Raw genomic sequence first — 20,704 nt, forward strand, 5'->3', positions numbered from 1 at the left:
CTCTAGCATTGTACCACTTTTGACATCTAATATTTTGCTCAAAATACTTTAAAAACGAAGTCAATTGTGATTGGTACTAAGAACATTTTGGTCTTATTGTTAAAACCCACTTTATAGATGTCTCCACCAGTGCCCAAAGGTTCCCTGCATGTGCTTCTTGCAGGACTCACTTGTGCAAGATCTGGTGGTAATAAGCAGCAAAGCCACAATTTGAACCCAGGTATTCAGCCCTCCGATTCAAAGTTCTTTTATGATTATCTCATCACCTCCACCTGGTAGAATTTGGAGATCCTGCAAAGTACATCTCAGCTGCTCCCTCCTAGCCCCCCACCCCCTTATGAACACCATTGCTTATAAAACTGTCCTTTATTATTTGTATATTCCTTGTTCTGTTTCTGCCCCCAGCTGAATGTCATTTCTTTGAACAGTGGTAGTTATATTTTTGGCCTCAATTTTAAACCAACAAGTCACCATTAAATATGTACCACCCCACAGCCCTGGAAGTACAAAGACAAAAATAGAGCAATGCCTGTGTTAAAGAAGCTTCCATTCTACCACGGAGAGGAAGACCACATGAAATGGTCAGTCATTAGAAAGAAGCAAGCACCCACCCCTGGCCACATCTGGAAGGAGCTCGGGGAGAGTCACCATGAGCACAGATATCTGCTGTTTTCCGAGAGGTGGAGATGATAGCAGCCTTCGTTCATGCTGGGATTTTGAGAGGCTGAGCAAAGACAAGGAAATGAGGAACTTCATGTAAAGGGAAAAGAAAGGCCAATCTGGCCTGAAGAGTGTGCAAAGAGGAGTTGTGTGAAATCTGAGTAGTAAGAGGGGCTCCAGCCTCGGTTAGGAAGGGATACCAGAGAGTGGGGAACTGGCGAAGATTTGTCAGCTACAGAGTAAAGCAGACAGACACATGCTTTAGGAATAAAGATTCGGCAGCTGTGGGGGGAAAGGGGTGAAGGTGGGAATGGCTGTTTGCACTGAAAGCCAACTCTTAGTCGGCGCTAATAGCAGAGGCAAGAGTTGATGAGATATTTATGTAGATAAGAGCCCAAGGGGAGAAGGGAGGTAGAGGCGGATTCTCCCCTGCCTGTCCCTCATCTTATGCAATGTAAGAACTCCGTTCTAATTGCATTTATAATGATAGCAGTAATGGCTGAACACTTTACTAAGGTGATACAGCACTGTTTCTGGAACTTGGCCATCGGCAGGCAGCTGGAGTGAGTTAGGGAGAGTGGTCAGCCTTGGACATCCCAAAGCCCAGAATGGGCTCCCCCTTTGCCTTGTAGCAACCACCTTGTGGACTTGAGCATACAGTAGAAAACAAGGTGACCAGAAAAGAAGCAATTTTTAAAATGCCAATGAAAAAAAGCTGTAGCTATGGGCTGAGCCTTGGAGCCTAACCTCTAATTCCAAGTTCCAATTAAGTCCCAGCCACCCACACACCTCAGTAAATCCCATTCTGTTACTGTTGCTCCAAGTATAGAAGGTGAAATAAAGGTGCTTTAAACAGTGAACATGTTGTCTTTGCTTATGATGATGGGGCCATGGCCAGGGGAGGGGACAGAAAGAGGGTATGGGAATGGAGCCACCTCCCCTGCAACCCCCTACTCTTTCACTGACCTACAGGATGGTGATGGGGCCATGGCTAGGGGAGCATAGAGAAAGAGGGTATGCGAATGAAGCTGCCACCCCTGCAGCCCCCTACTCTTTCACTGACCTACAGGATGGTGATGGGCAAGGGAGCCTCTGTTAAGCAAGTGACTTCTGCAAAATGACTTTTAATGAAAAGGTTGAAGCCCCATCAGAAAGAGCTACAGGAGGTTGGTTTTATTTTTAAAGACCAAACAAAGGTGTTAGAGGCTGAAAGGATGAACTATTATGTAGTGTGTGTAGCTTTCTCTGAGGTTAGGGAATGTCTGATTCCTAACACAGAGAAGGAAGAGTTAACATGGCACCTTCTTAGAGACAGTCTGGCAGGAGGCAGCTGCCACACACCCTCTCACTGATGGGCCTCAGGTGATACTGCTGGAAGACTATTTGGAGACAAGTTGGAGAAGGGTCTTTCACTGAGGTCAGGGGGGGACTAGGTGACCCATGAGATCCCTTTCCATTTTGGGATTCTGGGAACCTGTGACCTATTCTACCTGCCTTCAGTGCTAGGAGCAAGGGCAGATTTGGACTTGGCCCAAAGGTGTGATGGGCAGCCTCAGGATGTGAACACCTCTCACTAGAGGGGGGAATATTTATTCAGGTGGGGGTAGGGCTGGATAAATCTCGAGGGTCCATTCTGGGTGGGGAATTTTCCAATTCTGTTATAATTTTATTATTGTTCTTTGATTTCATTAGATCCTAGAACTTCTTGTCTTTCTAGTCCTGAAGAGTGATTGCCCAGGGTCAGAAGCCAGTATGTGGCCAGGTCTTCTTGACTCCAAGGCCCAAACCCTTACCCCAGATCAGGCTCCCTCTCTCTGAGTGTTGTTAAATGTTTTTAATCCTGGCCTACATTGCTCTTTGAAAAAAAATGTCATCTGTGACTCTTCGGCCCCACGGAAACATTGATGCTAATGCTGGGTGTCTCTGATTCTTTCTAAGGTTTGTGGACACTCCTGCCCATTTCTCCTGGAAAGAAAGTTACTACCACTCCACCATGTCTCAGAGCTCACAGACAAGTGAATTCCTCAGCCCTGGCGTCTTTCAGCACATTTGGGACTTCTTAGATCAGTGAGTATTAGAGAAATAAGAGAAGTCATCGCTCAGAACCCTGAGAGGGCTCAGAATATGGACCATTTAAGACACATCCCAAACACTAGTGCTATCGACCAGGTGGGAAAAGAGCCCTTCCTTGTTTCACGTGAGATTGTTTTCATAGCCAAAGGATTGTTAACATTGGAGTAGAGAGAATATGGTCTCCTGGAGGACAGGCTTTCCTTTTGTCTGTGTATCCCTCAGCTAGAAGAGCATAATAAATGCAGCAAAGTCAATTCCCTCTGATGACAAACAATTCCTCATTTTCGAATTTTAGGTCTCCCATCCCCTAGTGTAGATTGCCACCCCTGTGTAATTTAGTTGCTGGTTTTTGAAAGGGATTGTAGCCAAAAGCTTTGCAGGGCAAGGGGCTCACATTCCTGTTCCTCCTTAACCAGACCAGTGCTCAGGTAACAGATACACCATCCATCCCTTGTCCAGCTTGGTTTAGGGCCTGCTGGGATCATGTGGGAGCCACAGTGATGTGTCAATGTAGAAGGGCTGGAGAGGATTCCAGGGGGATGTAGTCATGTTTCAGACTATTAATATTACTGCCTTTAAATGCCCAGACTCCCTCTCCCACTTCAGGTATTGTTTGTTGCCCTTTTCTAGGGGATCAGCAAGGGCTCTCATCCTCACTTTCCAGTGGTTAGGGTTAGATAGGTATATTAGACAGGACCAAGTAGAAAAGAGAAAATGGTGAGCACAAATTGGAAGATTAAATCTTGATGAGCTCTTAGAGTATCCCCCAGCACATAGGGTCTTCATCTACTTCCTTCCATGTTCTGATCCCTAGTACCTCTCCCCATTTCCAGGCCTCCCCCAGCTAACTTTGATACTCATTCAGTCATGCTTCCCCTAACTTACTTGTTCAAAACAAAACAAATCAAAACCAACAAAGGCTGACCTCCCAAGGTTGATCTCTGTGAATAGGCAGTCACCTATATTACCACGGTGTGTAATTATGAGGATCTCTAGAGGATCTCTCCCACTCTAATGCCTGTAAAAGGCACTCTCCATTCTGGTGTATGAAGTTAGAACAGAAACTCATTCCCTTGGCCTAAACTTTCTTATCTCAGGTGAAAATAAAATTATACCTGGGATTATTAAAAACACCACACAAATAAACACACATACACATTTCACTTGTTAGGAAAAGTCTTCTCTAGAGGACAGATTTTCATAGGGGGAGTGAGTGAAACACTTATTCGATGACTGAGTGCCTGGTGAAAGACTGGGTGCACTCATGGAGGGGGTTGGTAAAAGGTGCACAAAGAGGAGGTAATGGGTACTTCCTGGAAATTCCTAATTTGCAAACTAACACGGCTGGTGCCTGTGGCTGTGTGGACAATGGAAAATTCATGCCCTGTGTTAATGATTACAGTTCTGTTGAGAGAGCCGGCCTCTTTTCATTAGTCATGAGGTGTCCCCACAGGTGAGCTCACTTTCCTTGTATCAAATGGAAAGCATGTGGAATCCAAACATTCCTTTTACCAAGGATTATCCACAAAGTAGAGAGAGACCTTTAGTTAAATAATTAGCCTCATTAACAGAAAACTAAACAGAAATGCTATTCATTAAATTTCGTTCTTCCCTGCTATCGCCCTCACCTAGAATTTGATCTCTAGCCATGACCTGCGGTGGTAATGGAGGTTTGGCCTTATAACAACATTACTAGCAGCTACTGTGGCTGTGCAAGGCCAATAACACCAGCTCATAGGAAGGCTGTTATCACAGGTTCTTTGATCTGCTTTTCTAAGGAAAGCAACTTTAAGGGGTTTACAATCTCACTTTAATTAAACATACATATATCATTCACTTAGTTCAGGGGAAAAAGTCAACATCCTGAACTTCAGAGAAAATACAAACAGAAATTACAAGCAGAAATTATATAAACAGAGCAAATAACACAAATCAGAAGACAGGGCTTCTAACTGTCTCTCCATAGAAATAGATACATATCTACCAGAGAGAGAAGCACCAACATCTGGATTTTCAAAGCCAGGGGGCTCCTTAATGACTATCCAGAGTATCATCTGACCAAATCACATAAACGTTCTTCCAATGAGTGAGCCCTCAAGCAAAATGCTAACCTCAGAGGATATATATTTAATTCTTCAGGGTCAGAAGGTATTATAACCATGTGACTCATACTCATGAGACTTAGGCTTTCTTATGACTTAAGCAGGTCATCAAAGACTCTTGATTGAAACAAAGGAAAGACTTTGGTATTTGATTTGCCTTAGTGCTGAGAAGCACTCCAAAAGAAAAAAAAAAAAAACAAGTCCCACTTTGCTTTCCCTTGCTCTGCCCCTCTGTATTACATTATTTACTGGGATTATTCTACGGGTAATATTAGGAACATCTGCAAACAGTGATGAAACTCCCCAGTGTCAGCGGAGTAGTTTCGGGGTAGTTTTGGGGTTTTTCCCATGATGGTGTCTTTCTTCTCTATACTTCTGGTTTCATATTACATTGAGTCAGAGTGAAAATGACTTCCCAAACATTACCTTTTAAAATATAGAAAACAATGAGAAAGAAATGTTATTCTATATTACATGAATAATGTACAGGCTACCATATAAAGCATCATGATCTGTAGCTGGAAAGGATCTTAGATATCCAGGCCAGCTCTAGCCCCATTTTATGGATAAAAAAAATGAGGCCCAGATTTGGAGGGGGTGGGCGGTGGCAGGTATGACTTGGCTAATGTTTACGAAATAGCCTGTTGAGTGCAGGGTCGATGATGCTTCCTTCTGCAGGAGCACACTGCTCCCCTACAACACACCTTATCTCGAGGTAAGATCCTTCAGAAGAGAAACTGTTCTTAAGCACAGCATACTGAATGCCAGAGATGGTGTGGGGGTGAGAAGGAGATGGAAGCAGCCTGTCCAGGATCTGCAGTTGGGCATTTGAATAAGTGTGAATCCAGTCAGAAATTTCATTGCTTTTTAAGATACTGGAGGCTTCCTCATCTCCACCATGGTTGCCTTCCTTCTTGTCATCTCCAGAAGTGAGGAGCTATGGGCCCTCAAAGCCAGGAGGTGAGGGAAGCACATAATAATTAGCATGAGACCTGACACAGCATGGTGGAGGGGACAGAGAGCCAACCTCAGAGACAGGAAGACCTAGGCTCGAGGGCCCCTCTGTGGCTGTGGGAATGTGAACATGTCACTTCACCTATCAGTCCTCTCTGCAACTTTCTAGGATTATAAGATACAGAGAAGAGGTGGATGGATCTCCTTTACCTTGGAGCTCCCTGTACATGGGCAGGCACAAGACCAATCCACATCCTGATGGCAAGGGATGGGAATAACCTAGAAAATAATAGTGGTCTACAGGCTGGCAAATGGCCAAGTGGCCCCTGTTCACTTTGATGCCTGTTGGCAGAAGGTCTTATCACCAAGGCCATGCTTCAGGTGAAGGGTAACCATGCAAGAGGCTGCTCAGCTCATGTCTCCTCACCCCAGGGGCAGAGAGAACTGAGCAGTGGAGAAGGTACAAAGGAGCCAATTCAGGATCCAGCTAAGTCAAACCTTCCTAACTGCAAGTGCTCTTTTCTCAGGGCAGATCATGACACATCTGTGTTTGTACATTCTCTCGGATTCTTTTGCCCAAACCACTTTCATCCTGTCTCCCCATGGGTCACAACTGAGTCCAAGCCTCCCTTTCAATTCTTTCCATCTTTTTGCCCACATTAAAAAAAAAAAAAACATGACTAGACTCCTCCCTTCTTTGAAGAGCCTCCATTTCCTGGGCAAATCCCATATGTCAGCCATCATTGGGAATGTGCTGACGTCTAGACCATCATTGCCCTTTGGATCACCTACAGGCAAAGGGAGGCTGGCAGAGAGTGACAGCTACCACTTTGCAGTCAATAACTGGCAAGTTGAAGACTTTGAAAGTCTCCATGCAGTCCCTCTTTGGGACAGCTCACACTGTGAGGTAGTTTTCCTTGACATCACATTTAAAATGTGTGTATTTGAAACCTTCAGTCATTGGCTTTCTGGGGCCAGACAGAACAAATGGAATCCCCTTTCCACCTGGCAGCCCTTCCCATCACTGGCACACAGCTATCATGGCATGTGTTAGGGAAGACTTCTCCTTATTAAACACCCTCCATTCCTTTCACCCATCCTTAGATGATATATGTAAGAGATTAGTATGCAGCAAAGCTAGGAATGAAGCTCAGATTCTTTGCTAGATCTTAAAGTTTAGGTTTGGGCAGCTAGGGGGTGATGCAATGGACAGAGAAGCAGACCCAGAGTCAGGAAGACCCCAGTTCAAATATAGCCTTAGTTACTTTCTTGCTCTGTGACCCTGGGCAAGTCACGTCACCCTGTTTGCCTCGGTTTCCTCACCTGTAAAATGAGCCAGAGAAGGAAATGGCAAACCATGCCAGTATCTCTGCCGAGAAAATCCAAGATAAAAGGGTCAAAAAGCATCAGACATGATTGAAAATGACTGAAAAACACCAAAAAATATTTAGGAATTCCTAAACAATAGAACTTCAGGTCTTCTTCCATGATCTTTTGGCTCCTCATCCCAGTCTCCCTACATTCTCCAACCCTTGGGGAAATCCAGAGATGTCCGAGTCTCCTCCTTGAGCAAGCTGTCCTGCTGATCTCCTGATCATCTGTTCTTTGCTTTCCATTTTCCAGTGTGATGAAGGCCACAGTGATGAAGGCCCTGATCTCTTCTTTTTGGCTGCCCCCAGGCATAACCTCAGGGATGCTTCTGAGTATTTAGCCTGTCTGGTTTCAAAAGCAAGGGTGTCTTAACATGTTCAAGTAACCCCACCCTGCCCCGCCCTGCTGATCCATGGAATTTTCTATTTTTCTCCCAAGTCTCTGTAGAGACCGATTATTATTTCTTATAGCCAGAATTTGGGCTGCCCAGCACTGTAGGTCTCCCCCTAAGAGCATCCCTCAGGCCCTCCTTTTCCCTGCCACATGGTTCCTTGTTGAATTCTTCTCTGGCAGAAGTTCTTGATGAAGTCAAGCAAAAGGTATTTTTCCTCTTACCCCTCTTTCGTCTTTAAATCAAATTGCCCTTGTTCCTACAGAGAGGAGAAAGGGAAGAGGAGGGGAGGCAACTTTTGTATAGTTGATGATTCTGCCTTTAGTTGGCACCTCAATACAACAAATAGTCATTGAAATAGATCCAGTCCAACAGGAAGCAGAGTGGGGAGGCTGGACATTTGTGGACGGAAAATCAGGGTGAAATCATCCCAGAATCTAACTGGCAAGGAACTTCAAACAGCAGTTATTCCAACCCTATTTGGCCAATAAATCCCCTTGTCTGCATCCCCAACAACTAGCAGCCCAGGCTTTCCCTAAAGACTCCTAGGGGAAGAGAGGGAAAACCTCTACTATCTGGAATCATCCCATACGTCTTCAGACCCACTCTGAATGTTCAGAAGCTATTCTTCACCAAGTCTCAATGTTCCTCTTAGGCTGCTGTTCTCTATTTGCTCATCTATAAAGGGGTAGGAGATGAGTCTAGCGGGCTTGCTGAAAAGTGATAAACCTGTGTACACGTAGATGGAGAGGTCACTGTCCTCTAGGCCTCAGTTTCCACCTTTGTAAAGTGAGACAGCTAGATAAATAACTTCTAAGGTCCCTCCTGGTTCAAAATCAATCACCTATGCCCCCTTTCGGACCCACCTTTGCTACTCTGTAAAAAGAAGAGGTTGGGGTATATAATGTCCCGCCCCAGCTCTGGCTCTGTCCTTCTAAGCCTTGTCATTCCTGTTGTACTCTTAGAGGAGGAAAGAATTTCAAAACATTTTTCTCCTGATAGCTCTGAGGAATAGAAAGCACATCTTATTCTACCGATTTTACAGGTGAGAAAACTGTGCCTTGGGTAAGTTAATTGGTCTGCACTATGATCACACAGCCAGTCAGTGGTGGGACCGGTCCTCAGCCATAGACCCTCAGACACTTTACAAATACTATCTCATTTCATCCTCACGACAACCCTGTGGGGTAGGGACTAATGTTATCCCCAGTTTACAGATGAGAAAACCAAGGCAAACAAGTTAATTGATTTGCCCAAAGTGACATAGTAAGGGCCTGAGGTTGGATTTAAACTCAGATCTTCCTGCCTCCAGGCCTGGTGTTCTATCGACTGTGCCAAGTAGACACATAGAGGTCTTAACTCCAGAAGGTACATAAAAGATGCCCTAAGTGGGTCATGGCAACAACCGTTCACCGTTTTGGAGGCTACCCTAAATTTTGTTGGCCCATCAAATGAGATAATATTGGGAAAGTGGCATGGGTTCGTTTTTCCCTTCTCTTTGGATTTGACCTGGAGGCGTCTTAGAGATCGAGTCTGGCCTCAATCACTTACTAGCTGTGTGAGTTTGAGCAAATCACTTAGCTGCTGTCTGCCTCAGTTTAATCAGCTGTAAAATAGGGATAATAATGGCACCTACTTCTCAGGATTATTGCCAGGATGGAATGTTACAATGGTAGGAAGTGTTTACCACTGTGCTTGGAGAGCGGTGAGCAATAAATAAATGTTTATTCACTTCTCTCCTCCCAGTCATTTTGGAATTGAGGTAATTGAAGCCCAGAGGTGGAGCATTAACCATAGCCCTACAGTATTGGAGAGTTAGAAGGTCCCTGAGAGGATGGCCAGTCTGTCCCCTGCTTAAGAGGAATCCCCAGTATAACACCTGGAAGTGGTCCTCCAGTCTTCCTTGATTGCCGACTTCCAAGGACAGGCAGCTCATCACCTCCCACAGCAGCCCATTCCCTGTTGGGAGAACCCTCATTGTGTAGGGAGCTTTTCCTGAGGTCACATCAAGATTTGCATCTTCACAACTTCTAGTCACTGACCCTCCAGAGCCCCATGAAGCGTATTGGATCCCTCTGCCAGCCCTTCCCACTACTGGGTCCCAGCTACAATTTTCCATAAGGAGTCTTCTCTACACTAAGCATCTCCCATTCCCTTTACCCTTCCTCATACGAAATGCCTAAGAGATAATCAGTGACAAGGCTGGGATCGCAACCCAGATGCTTTGACTCAGAATCTAGGGTTTCCTACTCTACATAGGGCAAGAATTAAATAAATTACAAGTGGTAGATATTTTACTTTGAGAGTGAAATGAGTAAAGCTCACTTCTCTGCTGGGAAAATGAGAGAGCCTTCTACCATTTTTCTCCAGATCCCTTGGCTGCCAACCCAACCTCTCCAATCATTTTCTATTGAACTCAGCAGACACAAAGCATCTGCTCTGTCTAAAGCTCCATAATGAACCCTTAATAAAGGTCTAGTGCTTTTCATCTGTACCATATCCCTTGGGCCTTGATAGTGATGTTGAGGTGATAGACTCAGAGGTTTCTTATGTCTAACCCTGGAAAGGACTTCAGTGACCACTTACTCCAACCCCAAACTAAAGCGTTGTGGGACATATTTTGCCTGATTCATCCGGGTAATTGGTGTCTGGGCTTTCCACTGTACCTGACTCACTGTCCCTGCAGACATACTTGACCCTTTCTTTTTTCTTTGCAGTCCTCCAGAGCCCTCACAATCCTCCTTGGAAGTCACACAAATGTACTAACCTATTGCTCTAACATCATCAAAATAGAGTAGTGATAGAAAGTGCCTTAGGAGAATCAGATTCATCTCCCTTTTACAGATGAGGAAACTGAGGCCCAGAGGGAGGATAGGACTGGCTCAGAACCACATGAGAATTGGAAATAAGAACCAGGTCCATTGGACCCTAGTCCAGTAAACTTTCCAAATGGTCACTTGGCTGCAAAAATGGTATTCTTGAATGTTTCAGGTCAACAGATTTTTATCCCCCAGTAATTTATGAGCTCCTCGAGGGTGACTCTGTTTCTTCTATTTCTTGGTCATTATAGAATTAAATATTTATAGCTAAAGAGAAACTTCAAGGTCATAGAATCCAACACTCTCATTTAACAGGTGAGCAAACAGGCTCAGAGAAGTCACAAGGTTAGTGAATAGATGAGCTGGGATTTGCACCCAACTCCTGCATTTTACACAGCACGATGTTTTTGGCGTGGTTGGCCTTACGCATGAATGTATGTGACACAAGATTTTATCTGTTGAGTTGAATTAAGAGTAAGAGGTATGAGTGATATAGATGGAAAAAGTAACAGGGTAATAAGGTAAGTTAAGAGGCAATGGTATGCAAAGGAAATAAAGATGAAATAGAGCCATTGACTTTATTAATTTAAATAAGTTTATTTGTTTTTAGTTTTCAGCATTCACTTCCATAAGTTCTACAACCCCCCCCCCAACACGGCATGCAATCTGATATAGGCTCTGTATATACATTCCTATTAACATATTTTCATGTTAGTTATGTTGTATAGAGGAATCAGAATGAATGGGAGTAACCATGAGAAAGAAAAACAGAACAAAACAAAAAAAAAGGAAATAGTCTGCTTTGATCTGCATTCAGACTCCATGTTTTTTCTGTTGTTGTTGATGGCATTTTCCATCATGAGTCTTTTGGAGTTGTTTTAGGTCCTTGCATTGCTAAGAGGAGCTAAGTCTATCAAAATCAGTCATGGCACACTGGGTACAATGTTCTCCTGGTTCTGCTCACTTTATCCAGCATCAGTTCATAAAAGTATTTCTGGATTTTTCTGAAGTCCTGCTGTTCATCATTTCTTATAGCGTAATACTATTCTATTACATTCATATACCACAACTTGTTCAGCCATTCCCCAATTGATGTGTATCTCCTCAATTTCCACTTCTTGGTCACCACAAAAAGAGTTGATATAAATATTTTTGTACATGTAGGTCCTTTCCCCATTTAATGATCTCTTTGGGGTACATCCCTAGAAGTGATAGTGCAGGGTCAAAGGTATGCACATTTACATAGCCCTTTGAAGATAATTCCAAATTGCTCTCCAGAATGATTGGATCAGTTCACAACTCTACCAACAGTGAATTAGTGTTCCAATTTTCCCACATCTTCTCTAACATTTATCATTTTCCTGTTTTGTTATAGTAGTGAATCTGATCGGTGTGATCTGGTACCTACGAGTTGTTTTGATTTGCGTTTCTCTGATCAATAGTGATTTAGAGCATTTTTCCTATGACTATAGATAGTTTTAATTTCTTCCTTTTAAAGCTGCCTGTTCATATCCTCTGACCATTTATCAATAGGGAAATGACTTGGATTCTTATAAATTTGGCTCTGTTCTCTATATATTTTAGAATGAGGCCTTATCAGAGACACTAATTGTAAAAGTTCCTTCCTAGTTTTCTGCTTCCCTCCTAATCCCTGCATTGGCTTTGTGTAAAAGCTTTTCGATTTAATAAAATTGAAATTATCCGTTTTGCATTTCATAAGGTTCTCTATCTCTTGTTTGGTCATAAATTCCTCCATTCTCCATTGATTTTAAATCCCAATTCTTTCAATTGCTACTTGGGGTATCTTGGGCAAATCATGAGTAGGAGAAAAGTGTAGCAAACTGCCCCTGGAATCCCAAGGTTAGAGCAAACCTTCCATGCCATGTAGTCCAATTATGTGCCCAACATAGTAGCCAATTCTTTGTCTGAAGACCTCCAGTAATTCCTATGGCAACCCATTTCTGTTTCTGATGGTAATGGCTCACCATTAGTACTGGGAAAGTCACATCTCATGGTGCAAGTTTCTAACACTTTCTTGGTTATTTTTAAAATAATGCATTTACTAATCTGATTAAATTATTTAACCATAGCCACTTAGGTATGAGAGAGTCAAACACTGAATTTGGAAGGAATGGGAGTGGCTTCTGGGTGGGGAGAGTTGATGAACGACAAGTGTTGATTGACATGCACTTCTAGCCAAAAGAGCCCTGACCTTAGCACCCATCTGGTACATTGGGAACTTCTCTCTGACATCAAACCCAGATTCTTCTCTGTACCTTTTACCAAGTACCCTTAGTTGTGGCAAGCAAATCAAAACAAACCCCTCTTCTACCAGCTCATTAATTCCTGGCCACCCCTCCCCACAGCAGTTCTGTTCTCTAGTTTAGGCATCTGCAACTTAAAATGGAAATTGCTGATGGTTTCCAAAGGCCTATCCTCCAAAACAGCTCAATACCATGTTGCAGTGCCCTGTGACCACTCTCCATTGTTACAGAGGCCAGTAGACCACAGAAAATTGGCTAAGTTGGTTAGTCAATAAGCATAATTCTGGCAGAGAGAGTGAGGCTGATGGCTTTCTGCAGGTCTGCCTCACTTAAAGCAAGAGTCAAGATAACACCCTATGATGTCATTGGTTCAACAACATTAAGCAACTACTGTCCTCCAGGCACTGTGTGAAGTGTTGGGAATACAAAGAAAGTCAAAAGACAGTGCCTGTCCTCTGGGATCTAACAGTCTAAGGTAGGGACATAGAATGGAGGTGAGAAGGAGCTTTGTCTGGTCATCTAAAGCAATCATATCCAGAATCACAGCTTGGCATTCCACTCAATGACACTTGCTGCAAATAGCATTTCTTTCCAGGAAGGGTCTTCCCTGAATGTAGGATTATTTATTCATCACCAAGTATTTGTTAAGCAACTATTATGTGTCAGGCATTGTGCTAGGAAGCAGGATATGAAATGTTAAGCACCCACCAATTTAAACTTGACATTTTAAAATGGGTCAATGGTGCCACCATTTTGGCTTTCACTTAATTTGGTATAACTGTCAATTTCTTCTTTACTGTTTTGCTCTACCAGCTTTCTAAAGACTTAAACAAGAAAAAAGAAAGTCCTTTAGGATCCACCCCAAAGCTATGTGTATTATTCCTTAAAAACTGATCTTGCAGCTATTTTCTCTGGTAAAGAATTAGAAATTGAGGAGATGCCCATCAATTGGGGAATGGCTGAACAAGTTGCAGTAAGTGATTATGATGGATTACTGTTACTATAAGAAATGATGAGCAGGAAGCTCTCAGAAATAAAAAAAGTTGCAGGATATAAAATAAAACCACATAACTCCTCAGCATTCCTATACATTACTGACAAAGCCCAACAGCAAGAGATAGAAAGAGAAATTCCATTCAAAGTTACTGTAGACACTATAAAATATTTGGGAGTCTATCTGCCAAGACAAACCCAGGGCCTATATGAACATAACTATGAAACACTTTTCACGCGAAAAAAATCAGATCTAAATAAATGGAAAAATATCAGTTGCTCATGGTTAGGCCGAGCTAATATAATAAAAATGACAATTTTACCTAAATTTATCTATTTAGTGCCATACCAATCGAACTACCAAAATTTTTTTTTTTACTGAGCTGGACAAAATAATAACAAAATTCATTTGGGAAAACAAGAGGTCTAGAGTATCTAGGATATTAATGAAAAGACATGCTAGAGAAGGTGGCTTAGCCACACCAGATATTAAACTGTACTACACAGCAGCAGTCATCAAAACTGCCTGGTACTGGTTAAGAAACAGGGGTGTGGATCAGTGGAATAGGATAGGTACACAAGTAGGAAAAATCAACAAGTTTAGCAATCTACTCTTTGATAAACCCAAAGAGACCAGCTTCTGGACTAATAATTCACTATTTCACAAAAACTGTTGGGAAAATTGGAAAATGGTAGGGCAAAAACTGGGCATAGACCAATATCTTACACCATATACCAAAATAAAGTCAAAATGGGTTCATGATTTAGGAGTAAAAGCTGACACTATAAGTAATTTGGGAAAGCAAGGAATAGTTTACTTATCAGATTTATGGAAAAGTAAAGAATTCATGACCCAACAAGAGATAGAGAGCATTACAAAATGCAAAATGGATAATTTTGATTATGTCAAATTGAAATGTTTTTGTACAAAAAAAAAGCCAATGCAACAAGAATTAGGAGGGAAGCCGAAAATTGGGAGAAAATCTTTGCAACTAGTATCTCTGATAAAGGCCTCATTTCTAAAATATACAGGGAACTGGGCCAACTATTTAGGAATACAAGCCATTCCCCAATTGAGAAATGGTCAAAGGATATGAACAGGCAGTTTTCAGAGGAAGAAATTAAAGCTATCTATAGGCATGTGAAAAAAATGCTCTGGATCACTACTGATTAGAGAAATGCAAATCAAAACAACTCTTAGATACCACATCTCTCCTGTCAGATTGGCTAAAATAACAAAACAGGAAAATGATAAATGCTGGAAAGGATGTGGGGAAATAGGAACATTGTTGCATTGCTGGTGGAGTTGTGAGCTGATCCAGCTATTTTGGAGAGCAGTTTGGAACTATGCCCAAAGGGCTATAGAAATGTTCATACCCTTTGACCCAGCAACACCACTTCTAGGGTTGTATCCCAAAGAAATCACACAAGCGGGAAAAGGACCCATATGTACAGGGATATTTATAGCAGCTCTCTTTGTGGTAGCCAAGAATTGGAAAGCAAAGGGATGCCCATCAATTGGGGAATGGCTGAACAAGCTGTGGTATATGAAGGTGATGGAATACTATTGTGCCATAAGAAATGGGGATGATGCAGACTTCGTAACAACCTGGAAAAACTTACACGACATAATGCTGAGTGAGCGGAGCAGAGCCAGGAGAACATTGTGCACAGCCACAGATATATGGATCCCGTGAGGACCAACCCTGACATACTGCGCTCTTCTCAGCAACCTAAGGGACAAGGACAACTCCAGGGGACTCAAGATGGAGAATGCTATCTCCATCCAGAGAAAGAATTGTGAAGTTTGAATACGGATCGAGGCGCACTACATGCTCTCCTTTTTTGCTTCTCTTTTGTTTTGGTTTTTGGGTTGTTTTTTTTTTTTGGTTCTGATTCTTCTTTCTCATGATTCATTCCATTGGTCAAAATTCTTCTCCACAACTTGACTCGTGCATAAATTAATTCAATGCGAAGTTATACATGACAGTTATATGAGATTCCATGCCGTCTTGGGGAGGGAGGGGAGAAAATCTGGAACTCAAAACTATTTAGAACCATGTGAGGTAAACTAAAAATAAAGAAATTAAAAAAAATAAAAAATAAAAAAAATTAAAAAAAAAGAAATTGAGGGAATGCCCATCAATTGGGGAATGGCTGAACAAGTTGCAGTAAGTGATTATGATGGATTACTGTTACTATAAGAAATGATGAGCAGGAAGCTCTCAGAAAAACCTAGAAAAACTTGCATGAGCTGATGCGAAGTAAAATACACTGGGCACAAAGTAACGGCGGTGTTGTAATATGATCACCTATGAATAACTTAGCTATTGTTGGCAATACAACAATCCATGACAACTCTGAAGGACTTAGGATGAAAAATGTTATCTATCCCCAGAGAAAGAACTGATGCTGTCTGAATACAGATGGAAGGATACTTTTTCTTTTCTTTTCTTTTCTTTATTTTTCTTGAGCTTTTTGTCCATGCTTTCTTTCTTAACATGACTATTATGGATATGTTTTGCATGACTACATATATATAACTTATACGGAATTGCTTGCCTTCTCAAAGGGGCAGGAGAAGGGAAAGAATTTAGAACTCAAAGTTTTACAAACAAATGTTAAAAATTGTTTAACATGTAACTGGGGAAAAATGAAATACTAAATAAATACAAAAAATTTTTAAAAAACAGTCAAACTGTGACCTCTGAATCATGCTTCAAAGCCCAGGTACATTGCATGGTAATGGTCCCGGACTTAGGCCCTGTGTTGGCTATAAACAAACAGATAAACTAACAGAGAGATGGATGGATAAACTTTTGTTTTCCAAATATGTTCCTAGCAACAAATTTTCTGACAATCCTTCTATCTAAGTGCACCAAGACTCATGGCCCATGGAGCAGTCATTCTGTGAAATCTTTAGCCATTGAAAGATCAATGAATCAGATGAAAATCTACTGTGATCATCAGTCACAGCTCCTTTCTGCTCTGGTGGTGATAGTCATGGCAGAAATGAATGAGAATAAGCCCCAGATGTCCCAGGATGGGTGGATATGCCTACAGTGTTATTGGTATGCATATTCAAATTGAAGCAATCACCGATCCATTTGTGTATGCTTAATATACTTTCGTGCATTTCATGGAATGTTAGCTTTCTAAAGGCAGGGAGCATTTCATTTTTGCTCAGTTCCTTACACATAGTAGGTATTATTCAGTATTTCCTAATTGATTTGACCACCCTTCCAATTCTCAATCCTAGATTGTAGACCTTTTTTTGGTCATCATACGAGATAAGCCAAGTGGAAGAGTTTGCATTAAATACTGTTCCTTTTCTGCTTGAACACATGAGAGGTCATGATGATTTCTTGGTCTTCTGTGAGTGTGGGTGTGGGTGTGCATGTTATCATTTTTATTTTCTTTTGACTCCTGTCTAGGCCAATATGCTCCGTACAACCCATTGATTTGAACTTTATGGATGAGCCCACCGCAAATGGAGCCACAAACAAGATCGAGATCAGCATGAACTGTATCCGCATGCAGGATAGCGACTTGAGTGACCCAATGTGGGTGAGTACTAGAGAGGGGCAGGTCCTTTGTCTGTCATGTGCTTCCACTGATCCAACTGGGATATGAGCAAGGATGACTTGGGGGGGGGGCGGGGCTGGTGGCTCAGGTCAGGGAGTACTTTTGCTAATAACCATTATTTATGTGGTGATTTAACATTGACCAAGCACGCAAGAGACTTTATCTCTCTTGAGCCTCCTGATAACTTTGTGAGCCTGACACTCCAGGCAGGTTTGTCCCCCCCCCACCCCCATTCTACAGAGGAGGAGAATGAGGTGAACAAAGATGGAGGCATTTGTTCATGGTCCCCTAGCTAGTAGGCATCCTGACTTCGAATCCAGAATGTTCCACTGCTTGTAAGGATCAATGTTCTAGGTGGAAAATGATGGTACCAAGCATGGGATTTAGTGTCAAAGAGGTCTTCTAGATTACCTAGTCCAAAGCCTTCATTTTCCAGATGGAGAAACTAAGTGCCAGAAAGGCACAAATAGTAAACACCAGGGTCGAGACCGGAACTCGTGCTCTCTGACTCCACACTGCTGACCTTCAGCTCAAATTGGGAATCATATCAAGAAATACTAGGGGGCTCAAATGAGATGATATTTAGAAAGTATTGTGCAAATCTTAAGCTGCCATGTAAGTGAGCTATTATGATGATAATTGTTCGTAACAGCTAATGAAGGATGGAGAACAATATAGATAATCCATTTAAGAGTAATTTATGACTGGCCACATAGTTAAGCAGTGACATAGGAGGCAATGCATTTGCCACATTGAGAGAGTTGCAGGGAATGCGTCTCCACCTTGAAGGTTTTTCTGGGTTCTGTGTTTCTCCTTGAATGGCTCCCTTTTCTTTCAATAACATTTCTGAATTTCTGCTATTCAGTCCTCGCTTCCATTCCTCAGTGGTTAGACATTGGCTGAAGTCTCTTTTGTGATTTCTAATCATTTTTGCTTGCTACTTATTAACAAAAGTAAAAATAGTTTCTCAGGGAGGGATAGGTCTGTCTGTCCTTCCCAGACAGTCACCATACTTCGTACTTTTCTGCCTACACCACAAGTCACGTGGCCAGAAGACTCTCAGGGAGGTATCCAGTAAATTGTCACCAATCTACAATTAGTGGTGACATTGAGGTTTTTCTATCATATGGATTTCCTTTGCTGGGGTTGAGCTCAGTGGTCGCTGCAGGGATAGGGTCCCTCAGTCTACCTGCTATGCCTTGGCCATGGCAATTAAAGGTTCAGTCACTTCCCCAAGCCCATGAGCATTCTATGCTTTTTCATTTATTGGATGTTTGAAGGATCAGGGTTGTAAACTGGCATTTGGCTTTGCACAGAAGGCTTGACTTTCAGAAAAGTGTGGTGGTTATAATTAACATAATCACAGGAAGGAAAACCAAGATTCCTTTGGAAAATTTGTTCTGCCATAGTGTGAATATTCCTGCAGGTCAACGTTCTCTGTCTATGTTGAAATATCTCTCACTTCAGGGCCCAGTTCAGGTATCACCTCTGCCTGGAAGGCCTTCTCTTATTCCATACCCCCCTTCCTTTTGAAACGAGAATCACTGATGATGAAAATGACCTTAGAAGCCATGTACTCTAACCCATTTTGCAGATGAAGAAATTGAGGCTCAGGGAAAAGAAATACAAGGTTGCACAAATAGCAAGTGAATAAAGGCAAGACTTGAACCCAGGATTTTTGACACCAGAGTCAGCACTCCTTCTGTTGAGCCATAGGATGAGCCCCTCTCTTCTACTTGTCCCAGGATTAGGCCTGGAGTTTTCCTCTGCACTTGTCACAGCCTGCTTTGGGCTGTCCTCATTTGTGCCCATGTCTTATCCTTGAGATTTGACAGTAAACTTCCAAAGAGCATAAACTGGCTCATTTGTCATCTCTGTAGCTCCAGCTACAGACACAGATTCTGTGCTCAGCGAGTGTCCATTGAAAGGAAGTCAGGATGGACATGGGGTGGTGCGAATAGCACTGGCTGAGCAATCAGAACCTACTGGATCAAATTCTGCTTCTAATGATGCCATCTGTGTGACCTTGGGAAAGCCAAGTCTATTCCTTGAGCCTCAGTATCTCCATCTATAAGATGAGGTGGCTGGACTGGATGGCCTCTGAGGTTCCTTCCAGCTCTAGAGTGGATGACACAGTGATGGTTTCAAGACAAGAGGAGATCCACGCATGTGTGCTTTCATTGACCTTCTTCTTGGGAAAACTGCCCACTCCCACCACCTCTCTTGCTTGTTTTCAATTGACCAAAATTTCCCCTAGAACCTGCCACATGCTTCTGTTACCTGGGGCAAAGGTTCCTCCCTCCCCATCTCTGTGAAATGCCGGTGAATGGAGTAGCCTTGACCCTTAAGTTTTTAGCTGCAGGGTCTTGCATCAGTGCTAAAAATTCTGCCATGTGGTATAGGAAACAAAGCACAAAATTTGTAGTCAAAAGACCTGAGTTCAAATCTCAATCTCTGTCATGTGCTGTCTGTGTGATCCTGAGCAAATCACTTAAATTCTGCTTCAGTTTCCCCATCTGTAGTATGGGGTTATCTTTAAGACTCTTTCCACTTGGAGTCCATAGTCCTTTGGCTAAGGTATTGAAAGTTACAAAGCAAAAATCATTGTGGGGGGGAACTGACTTGCCAGTTCAGCCATAATACCTTACCTAGAACTGAAAAAGTGATTTCAATTGGCTGTTTACTGCCCAGTAGGTCCCTAAGGGCATAAGATCCAGGGTTACCACATTGGGCTTGGGGAGGAGGGAGTGCCACTGAAGGATTCCCAAGTGGGGCTGCACTCAGCATGAGGCTCTGGGGGAGGGAGAAAAACTGGTAAATGAAAGTCAACCTCAAGATCTCTTGGTCTAATTCACAGATTTGCCTAGAGCTGCCCAGCTGCAATGGTCTGTTTCTGCCTCAGCCCCATGAAGTGCCTTTGTTGGGTTTGGGGACAAAGCAACTTCCCCATGGCCAAAAAGCTCTGGGTGGGTCAGTGGGATCAATCTCCCCTTCATGTTAGGATGCAATATGATGGCAATATTTATACCAAGCTGACAGGATGGACCAGGCTGGAGCTAAGCAAATGAAAGCCGCCACTTATATGCAATCAATAACCATGTGACCATGGCTATTTAGTGATGAGGATGGGGATAATTTCTGTTTCTCTATGGGAAGCCTCCACAATGAAAAGACTCCTCTAGCCAGTAGTAAAATAATTCACAGTCTAGAATTCATCAGTATCTTCCCCAGGCAAGGAGCTGGGGTCCTCTCAGACCATCCTGCCTACAGAAGATCTTTCTTCTTTTACACACCCATACAGCAGGTATCTAAGTTCTGTCTGCAAGTGTGCAGAACCTCCAAACTTGTGACTAAATTCTGTTTAGCTTCTGTATAATGTGCAAAAATTTGGAACTCATCCAAGCTTTTGCCCATTTTTCAAGAAATATGATTCTGTAGACACCACAAGGCACGTCAGAGATTTTAAAGAAGGGGAAAGAAAATTGTGAAGCC

General features: G+C 42.6%; 1 protein-coding gene across 2 annotated transcripts in view; it reads left to right on the forward strand.

The window, feature by feature from the left end:
- Positions 1 to 20,704, forward strand: part of TP63 (tumor protein p63) — a 244,150-nt gene that overhangs the window by 68,251 nt on the left and 155,195 nt on the right. The window contains exons 3-4 of one of the 2 annotated variants that reach the window (XM_036756087.1): positions 2,599 to 2,727; positions 17,062 to 17,194. In XM_036756087.1, the coding sequence (XP_036611982.1) occupies positions 2,599 to 2,727; positions 17,062 to 17,194 (262 nt within the window). Of the gene's footprint in view, positions 1 to 2,598; positions 2,728 to 17,061; positions 17,195 to 20,704 lie in introns of those variants that run through there. The other variant, XM_036756088.1, reaches the window with a different exon arrangement.

The sequence above is a fragment of the Trichosurus vulpecula genome, chromosome 4 (genome assembly GCF_011100635.1).
Source record: "Trichosurus vulpecula isolate mTriVul1 chromosome 4, mTriVul1.pri, whole genome shotgun sequence".
NCBI lineage: Eukaryota > Metazoa > Chordata > Mammalia > Diprotodontia > Phalangeridae > Trichosurus > Trichosurus vulpecula.